The sequence below is a fragment of the Haematobia irritans genome, chromosome 4 (assembly GCF_050003625.1).
Source record: "Haematobia irritans isolate KBUSLIRL chromosome 4, ASM5000362v1, whole genome shotgun sequence".
Lineage (NCBI taxonomy): Eukaryota > Metazoa > Arthropoda > Insecta > Diptera > Muscidae > Haematobia > Haematobia irritans.
The window spans coordinates 189291281-189309018 of record NC_134400.1 but is presented as its reverse complement, the minus strand read 5'-3'; the positions used below and the strand labels follow the sequence as shown (position 1 = coordinate 189309018).

General features: G+C 31.3%; 1 protein-coding gene across 1 annotated transcript in view; it reads right to left on the bottom strand.

The window, feature by feature from the left end:
- Window positions 1-17738, bottom strand: part of LOC142236510 (protein FAM135A) — a 125582-nt gene that overhangs the window by 16674 nt on the left and 91170 nt on the right. The window contains exon 4 of the mRNA XM_075307719.1: window positions 3750-4080. Coding sequence (XP_075163834.1) covers window positions 3750-4080 — 331 coding nt within the window. The remainder of the gene's footprint in view (window positions 1-3749; window positions 4081-17738) is intronic.

Below are 17738 nucleotides of genomic sequence, written 5' to 3'. Positions count from 1 at the left end.
GTTACACATTTAACATTTCTATAAAAAAAAAACAAGAGCCGCAGAATCTCGCAGAAATCCAAGAAAGATTCCGCTTAGAAACGGGGCTGTTAGTGGACATCCCTAAAGCCAATTTTGGTAATACCAATGATGGCAATACGAGTAGAAGATTTTTTGAAAACACAGAATTAGCGGCGGACATAACAGGCATTAACCACGAATTAATAAATACATAGATTTAAAATCTTATTAGAAGCGATTTCAAGTGGACACAAACTAAATACAACAAAATCCAAAGAATATGCCTTCAACACCGCGCAAATGTATGTGGAATTATATGACTGGCATCCCATGACTCCAACAATGCATAAATTACTATTACATGGGGCGACCATCATAGATAATGCACTGTTGCCAATCGGCCAATTATCGGAGGAGGCTGTAGAAGCACGAAATAAACATTTTCGGTCATACAGACAGAATTTTTCAAGAAAATTTTCAAGGGAAGAATGCAACCGTGATATTTATCAAAGATTGCTTCTTTCTTCAGATCCACTCGTAAGTAGTGAAAGATCGTTAAAGAAAACTTCACACAAGATTTTTTCTAGTGAAATTATAGAACTATTAGAACCTGCCGAGTCCCACACTCAATCAAGCATTGAGCACGAAGAACTCGAGATAGAAACATCTTCCAATAAGAAAATTTAATGCATTTTTATTTATTTATGAGAATAAAATGTGTTTTTATTATAAAATATATATTTTTCTTTTTTTTTTTTTAAAACAAATAGATAGTTTTTTAAAATACAGTCTTTCGAAGCCATTAACGTCCAAAAATATTTTTGGCCGCCTAAATATTTCAAATCGACCACTGTGCGCCGGTAGGACTCGGCTATAAAAAGAAGATACCTTGTCATTGAGCTTAACATAGAATCAAGCAGCACTCGGTGATAAGAGGGAAGTTCACCACCGTGGTATCACAATGGACTGAATAGTCTAAGTGAGTCTGAAATATATACCTAACCTAGATTAGGTTAGGTTAGGTATAGTGGCCGCCAGCTATTTCAGACAGACTAGAAAGTTCATTGTGATACGACAGTGTTGGAGTGTCACTGTCAGATTTCATGTTTAGCCCAATGACAAAGGACATCCTTTTTATAGCAGAGTCCCAACGGCGTTTCACATTGCGGTCACACCTCTTACTTGAAATATTACCAGCATTGCTGAGAGAGGATAAACCACCACTGAAAAACTTTTGTAGTGTTCGGTCGAAATCGGGATTGAATCCAGCAACCTTTGAACGCAAGGCACGATGGTGTAGCTAAACACACCCGACTTTCTACCACTCTGAAGTAGAGTGATCAAAATCGGTGGACCGGTTTATCTTCTTAAACCAATTCTGGATTTTTAAGAATATCCCCTTCAACTGAATATCCCCTTATACCCTCTACCATAGGATGGGGGTATATTAACTTTGTCATTCCGTTTGTAACACATCGAAATATTGCTCTAAGACCCCATAAAGTATATATATTCTGGGTCGTGGTGAAATTCTGAGTCGATCTGAGCATGTCCGTCCGTCCGTCCGTCCGTCTGTTGAAATCACGCTAACTTCCGAACGAAACAAGCTATCGCCTTGAAACTTGGCACAAGTAGTTGTTATTGATGTAGGTTGGATGGTATTGCAAATGGGCCATATCGGTCCACTTTTACGTATAGCCCCCATATAAACGAACCCCCAAATTTGGCTTGCGAGGCCTCTAAGAGAAGCAAATTTCATCCGATCCGGCTGAAATTTGGTACATGGTGTTAGTATATGGTCTCTGATAAGCATACAAAAATTGGTCCACATCGGTCCATAATTATATATAGCTCCCATATATACCGATCCCCCAATTTGGCTTGCCGAGCCTCTAAGAGAAGCAAATTTCATTCGATCCGGCTTAAATTTGGTACATGGTGTTGGTATATGGTCTCTAACAACCATGCAAAAATTGGTCCACATCGGTCCTTAATTATATATAGCCCCCATATAAACCGATCACCAGATTTGACCTCCGGAGCCTCTTGGAAGACCAAAATTCATCTGATTCAGTTGAAATTTGGTACGTGGTGTTAATATATGGCCTCAAACTCCCATGCAAAAATCGGTCGAAATCGGTCCATAATTATATATAGCTCCCATATAAACCGATCCCCCGATTTGGCTTGCCGATCCTCTAAGAGAAGCATATTTCATCCGATCCGGCTGAAATTTGGTACATGGTGTTGGTATATGGTCTCTAACAACCATGCAAAAATTGGTCCACATCGGTCAATAATTTTATATAGCTCCCATATAAACCGATCCCCCGATTTGGCTTGCCGAGCCTCTAAGAGAAGCAAATTTCATTCGATCCGGCTTAAATTTGGTACATGGTGTTGGTATATGGTCTCTAACAACCATGCAAAAATTGGGCCACATCGGTCCATAATTATATATAGCCCCCATACAAACCGATCAACAGATTTGACCTCCGGAGCCTCGTCGAAGAGCAAAATTCATCCGATCCGGCTGAAATTTGGTACATGGTGTTAGTATATGGTCTCTAACAACCATGCAAAAATTGGTCCACATCGATCAATAATTATATACAGCCCCCATATAAACGAACCCCCAAATTTGGCTTGCCGATCCTCTAAGAGAAGCAAATGTTATCCGATCCGGCTGAAATTTGGTACATAGTATTGGTATATGGTCTCTAACAACCATGCAAAAATTGGTCCACATCGGTCAATAATTATATATAGCTCCCATATAAACCGATCCCCCGATTTGGCTTTCCGATCCTCTAAGGGAAGCATATTTTATCCGATCCGGCTGAAATTTGGTACATGGTGTTGGTCTATGGTCTCTAACAACCATGCAAAAATTGGTCCATATCGGTCCATAATTATATATAGCCCCCATACAAACCGATCAACAGATTTGACCTCCGGAGCCTCGTCGAAGAGCAAAATTCAACCGATTCGGTTGAAATTTGGTATGTGGTGTTAATATATGGCCTCAAACACCCATACAAAAATTGGTCGAAATCGGTCCATAATTATATATAGCCCCCATATAAACCGATCCACAGAATTGACCTCCGGAGCCCCTTGGAAGAGCAAAATTCATCTGATTCGTTTGAATTTTGGTACGTGATGTTAGTACATGATATTTAACAACCATGCCAAAAGTGGTCCATATCAGTCCATAATCATATATAGCCCCCATATAAACCGATCCCGAGATTTGGTTTGGGAGCCACTTGGAGGAGCAAATTTCATCCGAGTCAGTTGAAATTTGGTACATTGTGCTAGTATATGGCCGTTAACAACCATGCCTAAATGGGTCCATATCGGTCTATAGTTATATAACCCTCAGATAAATAGATCCCCAATCACACAAAAATTGATCTATATCAAGTTCATAATTGTATATAGCCCACATATAAGCGACCCCCCATATTTTAATTCTGGTTCTCTACGTACCGTGCAAAAGTCCATATCGATTCGTAATTATTTGTAGACTTACCTATACATACTTTTTTTGTCTAATATATACCACGTATGGACTAACTCACAATTTAGAAAACGATGTTAAGAAGTTTTAAGATACCACAACCCAATTAATTCGATTGTGGATGACAGTCTTTCGTAGAAGTGTCAACGCAATCCATGGTGGAGGGTACATAAGATTCGGCCTGGCCGAACTTACGGCCGTATATACTTGTTTTTTTTTAACTCACCTTTGCCTGTTCCAGAATCTTATGCAGTCTATCGTTGGTATCGTTTTCCCGAAATGGTGGTGAACCGATTTGTGTGTTAATATTCGGTGGGAGGACGGTACTAAATTCATTCAATGAAATTTTCAATTGTTCGATGGCGCCTAAAAGTAGGCTACAAATTTCACGATGCAATTGACGTGACTGCAATAGTCTGCCAGCTGGACCACCACTACATTTCGTAGTGCTAACCGCTTGTGGGCCAAAGAAAACAGCTTCCAAGGGTCCAGGAGACATACTGCCACGACAGTTTAGTTTACCAGTACCAAGCCAAGGTTTAGAGTTTTTGGGAGCACTGTAAAAAAAATAGAAAATAAAAAATAAACAAAATTAGTTTACAATAATTTTCAAGCAAGTTGGTTAATAAATTGAAAAAAAAAACGATTTTCTTTTAATACCAATCAATATAATAAAACTAAATCTAATGCATAACTTTTCTACATAATATGAGAAAAAAAGAAAAGATTATAAAAAATGAAACTTCTACTTTCATCGTGGGTTAACTAACTACCATTCAAGTGTATGAGGGGGAAAGATGTTATGACAGCTTTTATTACATCTACTCTACCAGATAGTATTGTTTTCTATTTTATTATGTCCATATTTATTCTACTTGGACTTCTAGGAAGTTGTAAATTTGTGAAATATTTGTCTTACCACAATTTAACATAATGGAATAGTGATTTCCTTAGGATTATAAAGTTTTTGATTTTTTGCAATAGGAAGGATCATAAATACAAGGTATATAACAAGGTGATGTATTCCAACGAAGCAACCAACCAATATGCGCATATATGATTATGGGTAATAGAGCGGGGGGAGTTGTTGAAGTTCATGGAAAAAAATGAAAAATGTATATTGGATCAATTTCTAGTGTTAATGGCAGGAGATTCTTTCTTTGTTGCAGTTTCAGTGCTTAATGTGAGTGATGAGATAAAAATTATGGAAACTACTAACGGACCAGGAATAAATATTAATTTAAAGGTTTTAGTAAAAAAGAAATGGGTAAATTAAACACAATAAATTAAAAAAAATATAAGAGATCAGCCATAAAATCCAATTTAAAATTTTTTCTATTATATTTAATTTGTATATGGAGAAGTTTACGAAAAAGTGTAAATTTTCTTTTGATGACCAGTGTCGGCTTTACAATAACCTTTAATATTTAGAAAACAAGCTATGGTTTCTTATTAATTTATATTTATAACCCGCACTACTCTGTGGAACAGAGTATTATGAGGCACATGGTATTTGGCATAAATGCAAAATTTTCTATAGAAATAAAATTTTGACAACATTTTCTATAGAAATAAAATTTCGACAAAATTTTCTATAGAAATAAAAATTTGACAAAAATTTCTGTACAAATAAAAAAAAACTTTTGACAAAAATTTCCGTACAAATAAAGTTTTGAAAAAAGTTTCTGTAGAAAAGTTTTGCGAAAAATTTTCTATAGGAATAAAATTTTGGCAAAATTTTCTATAGAAATAAAATTTTGAGAAACATTTTCATAGAAATAAAATTTTGAGAAATATTTTCTACAGAAAAAAAATGAAAAAAAAAAATCGTATATAAATTAAATTTTGGCAAAATTTTCTATATAAATAAAATTTTTACAAAATTTTCTATAGAAATAAAATTTTGACAAAATTTTCTATAGAAATAAAATTTTGACACAATTTTCTATAGAAATAAAATTTTGACAAAATTTTCTATAGAAATAAAATTTTGACAAAATTTTCGATAGAAATAAAATTTTGACAAAATTTTCTATAGAAATAAAATGTTGACAAAATATTCTAAAGAAATAAAATTTTGACAAAATTTTCTATAGAAATAAAATTTTGACAAAATTTTCCATAGAAATAAAATTTTGACAAAATTTTCTACAGAAATAAAATTTTGACAAAATTTTCTACAGAAATAAAATTTTGACAAAATTTTCTATAGAAATAAAATGTTGACAAAATATTCTAAAGAAATAAAATTTTTACAAAATTTTCTATAGAAATAAAATGTTGACAAAATTTTCTAAAGAAATAAAATTTTGACAAAATTTTCCATAGAAATAAAATTTTGACAAAATTTTCTATAGAATTAAGATTTTGACAAAATTTTCTATAGATTTAAGATTTTGACAAAATTTTCGATAGAAATAAAATTTTGACAAAATTTTCGATAGAAATAAAATTTTGACAGAATTTCCATAGAAATAAAATTTTGGCAAAATTTTCTATATAAATAAAATTTTTACAAAATTTTTCTATAGAATAAAAATTTTGACAAAATTTTCTATAGATATAAAATTTTGACAAAATTTTCTATAGAATTAAGATTTTGACAAAATTTTCGATAGAAATAAAATTTTGACAGAATTTTCCATAGAAATAAAATTTTGACAAAATTTTCTACAGAAATAAAATTTTGACAAAATTTTCTATAGAAATAAAATGTTGACAAAATATTCTAAAGAAATAAAATTTTTACAAAATTTTCTATAGAAATAAAATGTTGACAAAATTTTCTAAAGAAATAAAATTTTGACAAAATTTTCTATAGAAATAAAATTTTGACAAAATTTTCTATAGAATTAAGATTTTGACAAAATTTTCTATAGAATTAAGATTTTGACAAAATTTTCTATAGAAATAATTTTTTGACAAAATTTTCTATAGAATTAAGATTTTGACAAAATTTTCTATAGAAATAATTTTTTGACAAAATTTTCTATAGAAATAAAATTTTGACAAAATTTTCTATAGAAATAAAATTTTGACAAAATTGTTCTAAAAACATAAAATTTTTACAAAATTTTCTATAGAAATAAAATGTTGACAAAATTTTCTATAGAAATAAAATTTTGACAAAATTTTCTATAGAATTAAGTTTTTGACAAAATTTTCTATAGAAATAAAATTTTGACAAAATTTTCTATAGAAATAAAATTTTGAACAAATTTTATATAGAAATAAAATTTTAACAATATTTCTATAGAAATAAAATTTTGACAAAATTTTCTATAGAATTAAGATTGTGACAAAATTTTCTATAGAAATAAAACTTTGACAAAATTTTCTATAGAAATAAAATTTTGACAAAATTTTCTATAGAAATAAAATTGTGACAAAATTTTCTATAGAAATAAAATTTTGATAAACTTGTTTATAGAAATAAAATGTTGACAAAATTTTCTATAGGAATAAAGTTTTGAGAAACATTTTCATAGAAGGAACAAGTAAGGAAAGTCTAAAGTCGGGCGGGGCCGACTATATTATACCCTGTACCACTTTGTAGATCTAAATTTTCGATACCATATCACATCCGTCAAATGTGTTGAAGGCTATATATAAAGGTTTGTCCCAAATACATACATTTAAATATCACTCGATTTGGACAGAATTTGATAGACTTCTACAAATTCTATAGACTCAAAATTTAAGTCGGCTAATGCACTAGGGTGGAACACAATGTTTGTAAAAAATATGGGTAAGATTTAAATCTGAAGCAATGTTAAGGAAACTACGCAAAAGTTTATTTATGATTTATCGCTCGATATATATGTATTTGAAGTTAAGGAAAATTACAGCCAGTTTTACAACTTTTCAGAATAAAATATATGAGAGCTATATCTAAATCTGAACCGATTTCAATCAAATTTGACACGCATAGCAACAAAGCTAATTTAACACCCTGTGCAAAATTTCAACTAAATCGGAGTAAAAAATTGGCCTCTGTGGTCATATGAGTGTAAATCGGGCGAACGATATATATGGGAGCTATATCTAAATCTGAACCTATTTTAATAAAATTTGGCACACTTGACTACACAACTAATTGTACTTCTAGTGCAAAATTTCAACCAAATTGGGGTAAAAGTCTGGTTTCTGGGACCGTATTAGTCCATAATGGGGGCAAAGATATATATGGGAGCTATATCTACATCTGAACCGATTTCAACCAAATTTGGCACACTTGACTACACTACTAATTGCACTCCTAGTGCAAAATTTCAACCAAATTGGGGTAAAACTCTTGCTTTTGGGACCGTATTAGTCCATATCGGCCGAAAGATATATATGAGAGCTATATCTAAATCTGAACCGATTTCAATAAAATTTGGCACACTTGACTATAGTACTGATTGTTCTTCTTGTGCAAAAATTTAAGCAAATTAGGGTAAAACTCTGGCTTCTGGGGCCATATAAGTCCATATCGGGCGAAATATATATATGGGAGCTATATCTGAATCTGAGCCGATTTCTTCCAAAATCAATAGGGTTCTATTCTGAGCCAAAACACATACTTGTGCCAAATTCGATTGCACTAAAACTGCGACCTAGGCTTTGATTACAAAAATGTGTTCACGGACAGACGGACATGGCTATATCGACTCAGTTGCCCACCCTGAGCATTTTTGCCATAGACACCATCTCGTCTCCTTCTGGGTGTTGCAAACATATGCACTTACTTATAATACCCTGTTCCGCAGTGTGGCGCAGGGTATATAAACTTGAGAAATATTTTCTACAGAAAAAAAATTGAAAAAATTTCCTATAGAAATAAAATTTTGGCAAAATTTCCTATAGAAATAAAATTTTGGCAAAATTTCCTATTGAAATAAAATTTTGACAAAATTTTTTATAAAAATAAAATTTTGACAAAATTTTCTATAGAAATAAAATTTTGACAACATTTTCAAAATAAATCAAATTTTGACAAAATTTTCAAAAGAAATCAAATTTTTACAAAATTTTCTATGGAAATCAAATTTTGACAAAATTTTCTATGGAAATCAAATTTTGACAAAATTTTCTATGGAAATCAAATTTTGGCAAAATTTTCTATAGAAATAAAATTTTGACAAAATTTTCTATAGAAATAAAATTTTGACAAAATTTTCTGTAGAAATAAAATTTTGACAAAATTTTCTATAGAAATAAAATTTTGACAAAATTTTCTATAGAAATAAAATTTTGAACAAATTTTCTATAGAAATAAAATTTTAACAATATTTCTATAGAAATAAAATTTTGACAAAGTTTTCGATAGAAATAAAATTTTGAAAAAAAAATTCGATAGGAATAAAATTTTGACCAAATTTTCGATAGCAATAAAATTGTTAAAAAATTTTCTTTAGAAATAAAATTTTGAAAAAATTTTCTAAAGAAATAAAATTTTGAAATAAATTTCTATAGAAATAAAATTTTGACAAAATTTTCGATAGAAATAAAATTTTTGGCAAAAACTTTCGATAGAAATAAAATTTTGAAAAAAATTTCTTTAGAAATAAAATTTTGACAAAATTTTCTATAGAAATAAAATTTTTAAAAAATTTTCTATAGAAATAAAATTTTGATTTAAAAATGTTGATAAAATTTTTTATCAAAATAAAATTAAAAAAAAAATTCTATAGAAGAAAAATTTTGACAAAATTGTCTATAGAAATAAAATTGTGACAAAATTTCCTATACAAATAAAATTTTGATAAAATTTTCTATAGAAATTTGAGTAAAATGTTCTGTAGAAAATTACTGACAATATTAGAAAAGTTATACAAATTCAATGATATGCTGATTTGTATAAAAACAGATATGCACAGTGATAAGTAACAAGTATTAACAGCTCCCTAAACAATGCCCTTATTTTAAAGAAGCAGAAGTAAAGGTAAAGTCGTTGGATCCAAGTAAAGTTTTTTGTTTTTTGAGTGTAGTTTAAAAAAAAAAATTACATATGAAATTTAAAATTCCCCTTGAAAACAGAAGTATTATATTTATTCGTGTCTTTTAATCAAAGTGTGATCATTGGAGCGTATTACAAATATTAATTACAACAAAATACAACTCATACGCAAGCAAGGCCAATGCTAACACATTTAGCGTATAATGAACTTCGAAGTGTTACAATTAATATTTCTAATACGCAATAGTGATACAGTGTTACAAGATATCTTTGGAAAAGGGTAATTTTCCTTCATTCCGGTTTTTACATTTCCATGGTTATTTAGCGCAATATGCGAATTAAGAGCTAAGCTAAGGTAGATGTGAAAAGTGGAACAAAATAAGCTGTAATCACTTTTTTCTTTATCAAGTATTTAGGAATTGCCAGCTACATATATGGCTCTGATTAAATGAGGCAATTTTCATCTCATATCATTCTCATATAATTCATATCTTTTCTCTCTTCAAGAAATTGTAGATAATTTCATTTAAAATTGATTTATCTCCGATTGGAAAAATATGATTTGCAAGTAAAAATATTAGAAAATACGAATCAATCTTATCATGTCATGTGGAATAGAAATTTCATAAATTTATTATGTGAAATGGAGCAGGTGACAGAAACCCGAAAAGTTGATGCGGAAGGAAGAGACGACTGACAAAGTGATTTATATTGGAAAGCCAAGGGACAGAATACGAAATGAAGTGGAAGAGAGTATGGAATCTGTTTTAATATTTGCAAATAGGGAAGTGTTTTCTTAGTTGTCAGAAGTATCCGTAAAACATAACTTGTAGTGCATATGTCTGTATATTGACGAATGTATTTGGAGGAATATCGGAGGGGAGGAACTTGGACCAATTAATAACATATTATAAAAATCCTTAAACATTTTTTATCAGAAACTTTTATTTTCCTCATATCTCCTTGTGAAAAATTAGTTTTGCTTATATCTTTTAAACTAGAACAAAAAGGAGCTTAATTCGTTCACTCAAAAAAAAAAAAATCCATTCAAATCATAAATCAGGCATCCTAGAGCGTAATGTACGTTAATTCGTGATCACCCAAAAAATCCAAAAAAAAAAAACTCTAAATTTTATATTACTTATTTTTGATCCCAATTAGGCTTCGTAGAGCCAATTCCACGATAATTCGTGATCACCAAAAAAAAAAAAAAAATTAAAATGTTACAAAAATTTTTTAAATGAATGAAAGCGAGCTTAATTCATGACCACTCACAAAAAAACAAAAAAAAATTGAATATTCCATTCCATTCCTGTAAAAATTTAAATTATTAATTTAATTCGTGATCACCCCTCTAAAATGGAAAATTCCATCCAAAATCCGAAAAACTATATTTTTCCATATAAATCCTCGAAAGGAATTTGTTTGTATGGAAAACATATTTTGCTGCTTTTTAGTAATCTATGGGTCCTAAAGCTAAGCTTAATTCTAGACTATTCAGTCCATTGTGATACCACAGTGGTGAACTTCTCTCTTATCACAGAGTGCAGCCCGATGCTATGTTAAGCTAAATATATATATATATATATATATATATATATATATATATATATATATATATATATATATATATATATATATATATATATATATATATATATATATATATATATATATATATATATATATATATATATATATATATATATATATATATATATATATATATATATATATGACCACAGGGGCCAAAGTTTACCACTGATTTTCGGGAAATTTTGCATAAAGAGTAGAATTGACATTCTACCAATGTTTGGTTAATTTGATTGAAATCGGTTCAGATTTAGAAATAGCTCCCATATATATCTTGCCCCCGATATGGACTAATACGGTCCCAGAAACCAGACTTTTACCCCAATTTGGTTGAAATTTTGCACTAGAAGTACAATTAGTTGTGTAGTCAAGTGTGCCAAATTTTATTGAAATCGGTTCAGATTTAGATATAGCTCCCATATAGATTTCGCCCGATTTACACTCATTTGCCCACAGAGGCCAATTTCTTACTCCGATTTAGTTGAAATTTTGCACAGGGAGTAGAATTAGCATTGTAGGTATGCGTGCCAAATTTGGTTGAAATCGGTTCAGATTTAGATATAGCTCCCATATATATATTTCGCCCGATTTACACTCATTTGCCCACAGAGGCCAATTTTTAACTCCGATTTAGTTGAAATTTTTCACAGGGAGTAGAATTAGCATTGTAGATATGCGTGCCAAATTTGGTTGAAATCGGTTCAGATTTAGATATAGCTCCCATATATATGTTTTTCTGATTTCGAAAAAAATGGTCAAAATACCAACATTTTCCTTGTAAAATCGCCACTGCTTAGTAATTTTCCTAAACTTCTTATACATAGATATCGAGCGATAAATCATAAATAAACTTTTGCGAAGTTTCCTTAAAATTGCTTCAGATTTAAATGTTTCCAATATTTTTATACCCTCCACCATAGGATGGGGGTATATTAACATTGTCATTCCGTTTGTAACACATCGAAATATTGCCCTAAGACCCCATAAAGTATATATATTCTGGGTCGTGGTGAAATTCTGAGTCGATCTGAGCATGTCCGTCCGTCCGTCCGTCCGTCCGTCTGTTGAAATCACTCTAACTTCCGAACGAAACAAGCTATCGACTTGAAACTTGGCACAAGTAGTTGTTATTGATGTAGGTCGGATGGTATTGCAAATGAGCCATATCGGTCCACTTTTACGTATATCCCCCATATAAACGGACCCCCAAATTTGGCTTGCGATTGCTCTAAGAGAAGCAAATTTCATCCGATCCGGCTGAAATTTGGTACATGGTGTTAGTATATGGTCTCTAACAACCATGCAACCCCATATAAACCGATCCCCCGATTTGGCTTGCGGAGCCTCAATCCATGGTGGAGGGTGCATAAGCTTCGGCCTGGCCGAACTTACGGCCGTATATACTTGTTTTTTTACTAAAGTTGTGTTCCACTCTAGTGCATTAGCCAACTTACATTTTGAGTCTATAGATTTTGTAGAAGTCTATCAAATTCTGTCCAGATCGAGTGATATTTAAATGTATGTATTTGGGACAAACCTTTATATGTAGCCCCCAACACATTTGACGGATGTTATATGGTATCGAAAATTTAGATCTACAAAGTGGTGCAGGGTATAATATAGTCGGCCCCGCCCGAATTTAGACTTTCCTTACTTGTTTTTTACTAAAATTGTGTTTCATCCTAGGGTATTAGCCGATTTAATTTTTAATTCTACACCCTCACAAAAAATCGCTTCTGTAACATATACTCCCAAACATATTTTGCTTCAAGCATATACATTTTTGGGTATTGCCCAAACATTTATATGTTTGATCTCTACCAATATATAATATGTTTGAAAGCATATTGGTCTAAACAATATATGTTTGGGTAGTCTAAGTTCCAAACATTTTGTATTTTTGCATCCAAATTCAATAATGTTGTCTTCCAAAAAACAATATGTTATTATGTGAACATATAATATGTTTGGAAGCATTTTGCACCCAAAAATATTATATGCTTAAAAAAAATTCTCCCAAACAATATTGTGCTCAAAATTTTATTTATATATTTACAATCATAATGAATTATGAAAATAAACAGGTAATATACGTGCTAACAACATAGGTTTTCGACCTGAATGCTCAAAATTTTGTTTCTGCCTAATTGTATATTCCCCCACATCTTTCTCACTTTCACGAGATTTTTTAGTTCTTAGCACCTTTTTCTGTAATACAAACATTGTAGAAGAAATTATTCAATTGTATGATTTTTTTTATTTTAATTTTACCTTTTGCCGAACGGGGATTCGAACAGCGGACCACACAGTTTGTAAGGATCAAAGAAGTAGCTGATCAATTGCCCAAGGAAAAATAAAATGTTAATTTTGCAACAACCACCAACTTAATTCAATATCGCTCCCTGTTAAATAGCGCTCCAAGCTACTAAACACATATATGTTTATAGGCTATTTCTAAATTAATATATGTTTGCATCCAAGCATATTATATTTACAAACATTTTATGTCCCAAATATAATATGTTCTAACATATTAACATATATGTCCCAAACATGTTATGCTAGTTTATGAACATTATATGCTTGCAATCAAAAATATTGTGTTTAAAAATTTGTATTCCAAACATATAATGTTTATAGCCAAACATATGAAAAACAGTCTTTTTCATCCGTGTAGCGATTTTGTAGAAGTACAAAAAATTGTCTCCAAATCTTATCAGATATAAATCAGATATGGTAACACAAATTTTGGTCTACATAATGGTGGAGGGTATAATATAGTCGGCCCCGCCCGACTTTAAACTTTATTTACTTGTTTTTTTTTTTGTTGTGTTCTTCACAAAAAAATATGTTAATTTTTCACACTTAGTGTCCCAGTTCTTCTTATAAATGAAATTTTTTTGTACTACTTTTAGAAATTTTATAAAAGTAAAATTTTTTGTGATCTATACTTTACCAAACTATCACTTACAAGTGCCCAGCAAAAAAATCGTCGCCAAAAAAGTAGTGAAAATGTTCTTCTTGGATCCGGAAGTGGTGCAAAATTTGCGAAAAAGCGATGATTTTAACATGGGCTTGTCATAGGACGGATGTCCACCATTTCACCAGCCGTTGCACATAATTTGCATCACTTCTGGAGGTGTGATGGGAATCCAGTGATTTGGATGTGAATAAAGGCATTTTGTGATATTGTGATGAATAAATAATTTTTAAAATTGTTTATGATTTTTAATGCGTTATAACGCTTGTCTGGAACGTTTGACATCAAATATTTTCAAAAATTCGCAATTTTTCTAGAAAGGATTTAGCACTTTTTCGGCAAAATTTTGAATAATTTGCACTATTTTGAAACAATACAATTTTAAATTTCCCATTAAAAATATGAAACAAGCGAGTTATAAACAAGTATATACGGCCGTAAGTTCGGCCAGGCCGAATCTTATGTACCCTCCACCATGGATGGCGTAGAAACTTCTACGAAAGACTGTCATCCACAAATTTCAACTCATTCGGATGAAATTTGCTCCTCCAAGAGGCTCCAAAACCAAATCTCGGAATCGTTTTATATGGGGGCTATAAATGATTATGGACTGATATGGACCACTTTTGGCATGGTTGTTAAATATCATATACTACCACCACGTACCAAATTTCAACCAGATCGGATGAATTTTGCTTCTCCAAAAGGCACCGGTGGTCTAATCTGGCGATCGGTTTATATGGGAGCTATATATAATTATGGACTGATAGGAACCAATTCCTGCATGGTTGTTGGATACCATATACTAACACCACGTACCAAATTTCAACCGAATGGGAAGAATTTTGCTACTCCAAGATGCTCCGGAGGTCAAATCTGGGGATCGGTTTATATGGGGGCTATATATAATTATGGACCGATATGGACCAATTTTTGCATGGTCATTAGAGACCCTATACTAATATCATGTACCAAATTTCAGACGGATCGGATGAAATTTGTTTCTCTTAGAAGCTCTGCAAGCCAAATCGGGGGATCGGTTTATATGGGGGCTATATATAATTATGGACCGATGTGAACCAATTTTTGAATGCTTGTTAGAGACCATATACTTACACCATGTTCCAAATTTCAGCCGGATCGGATGAAATTTGTTTCTCTTAGAGGCTCTGCAAGCCAAATCGGGGGATCGGTTTATATGGGGGCTATATATAATTATGGACCGATATTTACCAATTTTTGCATGGTTGTTAGAGACCATATACTAACACCATGTACCAAATTTCAGCCGGATCGAATGAAATTTGCTTCTCTTAGAGGCCTCGCAAGCCAAATTTGGGGGTCCGTTTATATGGGGGCTATACGTAAAAGTGGACCGATATGGCACATTTGCAATACCATTCGATCTACATCAATAACAACTACTTGTGCGAAGTTTCAAGTCGATAGCTTGTTTCGTTCGGGAGTTAGCGTGATTTCAACAGACGGACGGACGAACGGACATGCTCAGATCGACTCAGAATTTCACCACGACCCAGAATATATATATACTTTATGGGGTCTTAGATCAATATTTCGATGTGTTACAAACGAAATGACAAAGTTAATTTTTATACGCTCCACCATAGGATGGGGGGTATATCCTATGGTGGAGGGTATAAAAATTGACTCAAATGAACTTCCTGCGCAGTTAAAATAAAGAACATGTTTGTGCCTTAAGAAGAACTGCCAATTTTTTTTTGCTGGGTGGCAAATCTATGTAATTTTATGAAAGTATTAATTAATTATTGTGAATTATATTTCACCGTAGTACTATATAAAAAAGCGGATCTTTGCTTTAATCACAATTTATGGTCATTATTAGTCGTTCAGTTTCTTTAACTTGGATTCAGGCTATTTACCGTGTCAACTTAAATCAAAAAAATACAAAGAATAGAAACAAATTCTTTGTATAGGTAATCTTTAAAATTATTTATTATTATTGGCATATTTGAAATTCACATAAATTGCCTTCAAGCGAAATAAAATCCATGGGAGATACGTGCGAGACAAATCCAATGTCACAAGAATTTCGCATGATAAGCTGCCAATGAAGCCAATATCATTAAGCTATCATTTCTAGTTTGACAGATATACCAGCGTACACTTGGTAACACTTCGTGTCGATAATTCTATACTATACAGGTCTACAGAGTTAACGAGGTGCTATTGTAAAGACAAATTTGACATATTTTTTTCAATAACATATGATTTGTGCAGTAGAGAGAAAATTGAGGCGCCTGAACGTATGCAACAAAATATTCTATCTTAGGTAAACCGGGTAGTCTCTTAAACTATGAATTTCAATGATTGATTTTCGGAGATAAAAATTTAAAAAACAAAAGCACGAGTCAAACATTTTGTCGAATTTCCAATTTGTATTTTTTTCTTCACTGTTTTTGTTATGAATGACCCTTTTAGTGACACTCAAAAATTTATAGTAAATAAATATAATAAAACAGTCAATTTCTGAGGTGTTCTATAGCCATGGACTATAAAATAATTATCTATCACACATAAGTGTAAAATCTATATGATTTCATCAAAGTATACATTTCTATTATGAATTATATTTCACCGTATTACTATTTAAACAAATATGATCTTTGCTTTAATCACAATTTATGGCCATTTATTAGCCGTTCAATTTCTTTTACTTGGATTCAGGCTATTTACCGTGTCAACTTAAATCATAGATACATATAATAACAAATTCTCTGTCATTGCAATTATTTGTTATTATTGGTAAATTTGAAATTCACATAAATTGCCTTTGAGCCAAATAAAATTCTATTCACAGAAATCCATGGGAGACACGTGCCAGTCAAAAACACTGTCATGATTGTTGATGTACTTAGAATTTTACGTTAAAGGTTAAAGCTAAGTTAATTTATTTGATTGGCATCTAATTATTTAAACTTTATCTAATCACCAATTAGTCAATGCTGTTATGGAAACAGATTTGTTAGAGAAAATTCATAAGAAACTCAAAAATAATTAAAGGCAAATTATGACCGAATGAAGCTAAAGTAAGTAGACAGAGATCGGATGAAATAACTTAATAATTGAAGGGTTTTTAATCTAAATTAATATGTATTCGTTTATATTAATACGCTGCCAATTATTTATTTTAAGGAAATTCTCCTGCAGTGGAGGCATTAAAAAAATACATTGATATTGTTTTGTTAGTTTGAGTAGCTTTTGTTTGGTTGGTTGTGTGTGGTAATGATAACTTTGAGAATCATTAGAAGATCATTGGTAGCATATGCTGAAGGGAAAGTGGTAGGTAGAGGTGTGCGTATCATACACTGTTAGAAAAATATGTTTTTCATATGTTCCGATATAAACAAAATGTGTTTCGGGCACAATTTTTAAACACAATATATTTAAGTGCAAACATGTAATGTTCCTAAACTAACTCTAAATGTTTGGGACACATATGTTAGAATATATTATGTTTGGGGCATGAATGTTTCATAAAAATAATATGTGTGAATGTAAACATATATGCATTTACAAATTTCGAGTAAACATATATATGTTGTGATATTTTATTCAGAGAGCGACAGAGAGAGATAGTATAGAGAAAGAAATAGAGATGGAAACCGGGAGGGTTGACGAAAGATATCAACATAACACAGCAAGAGAATCAAAAGAGAGCA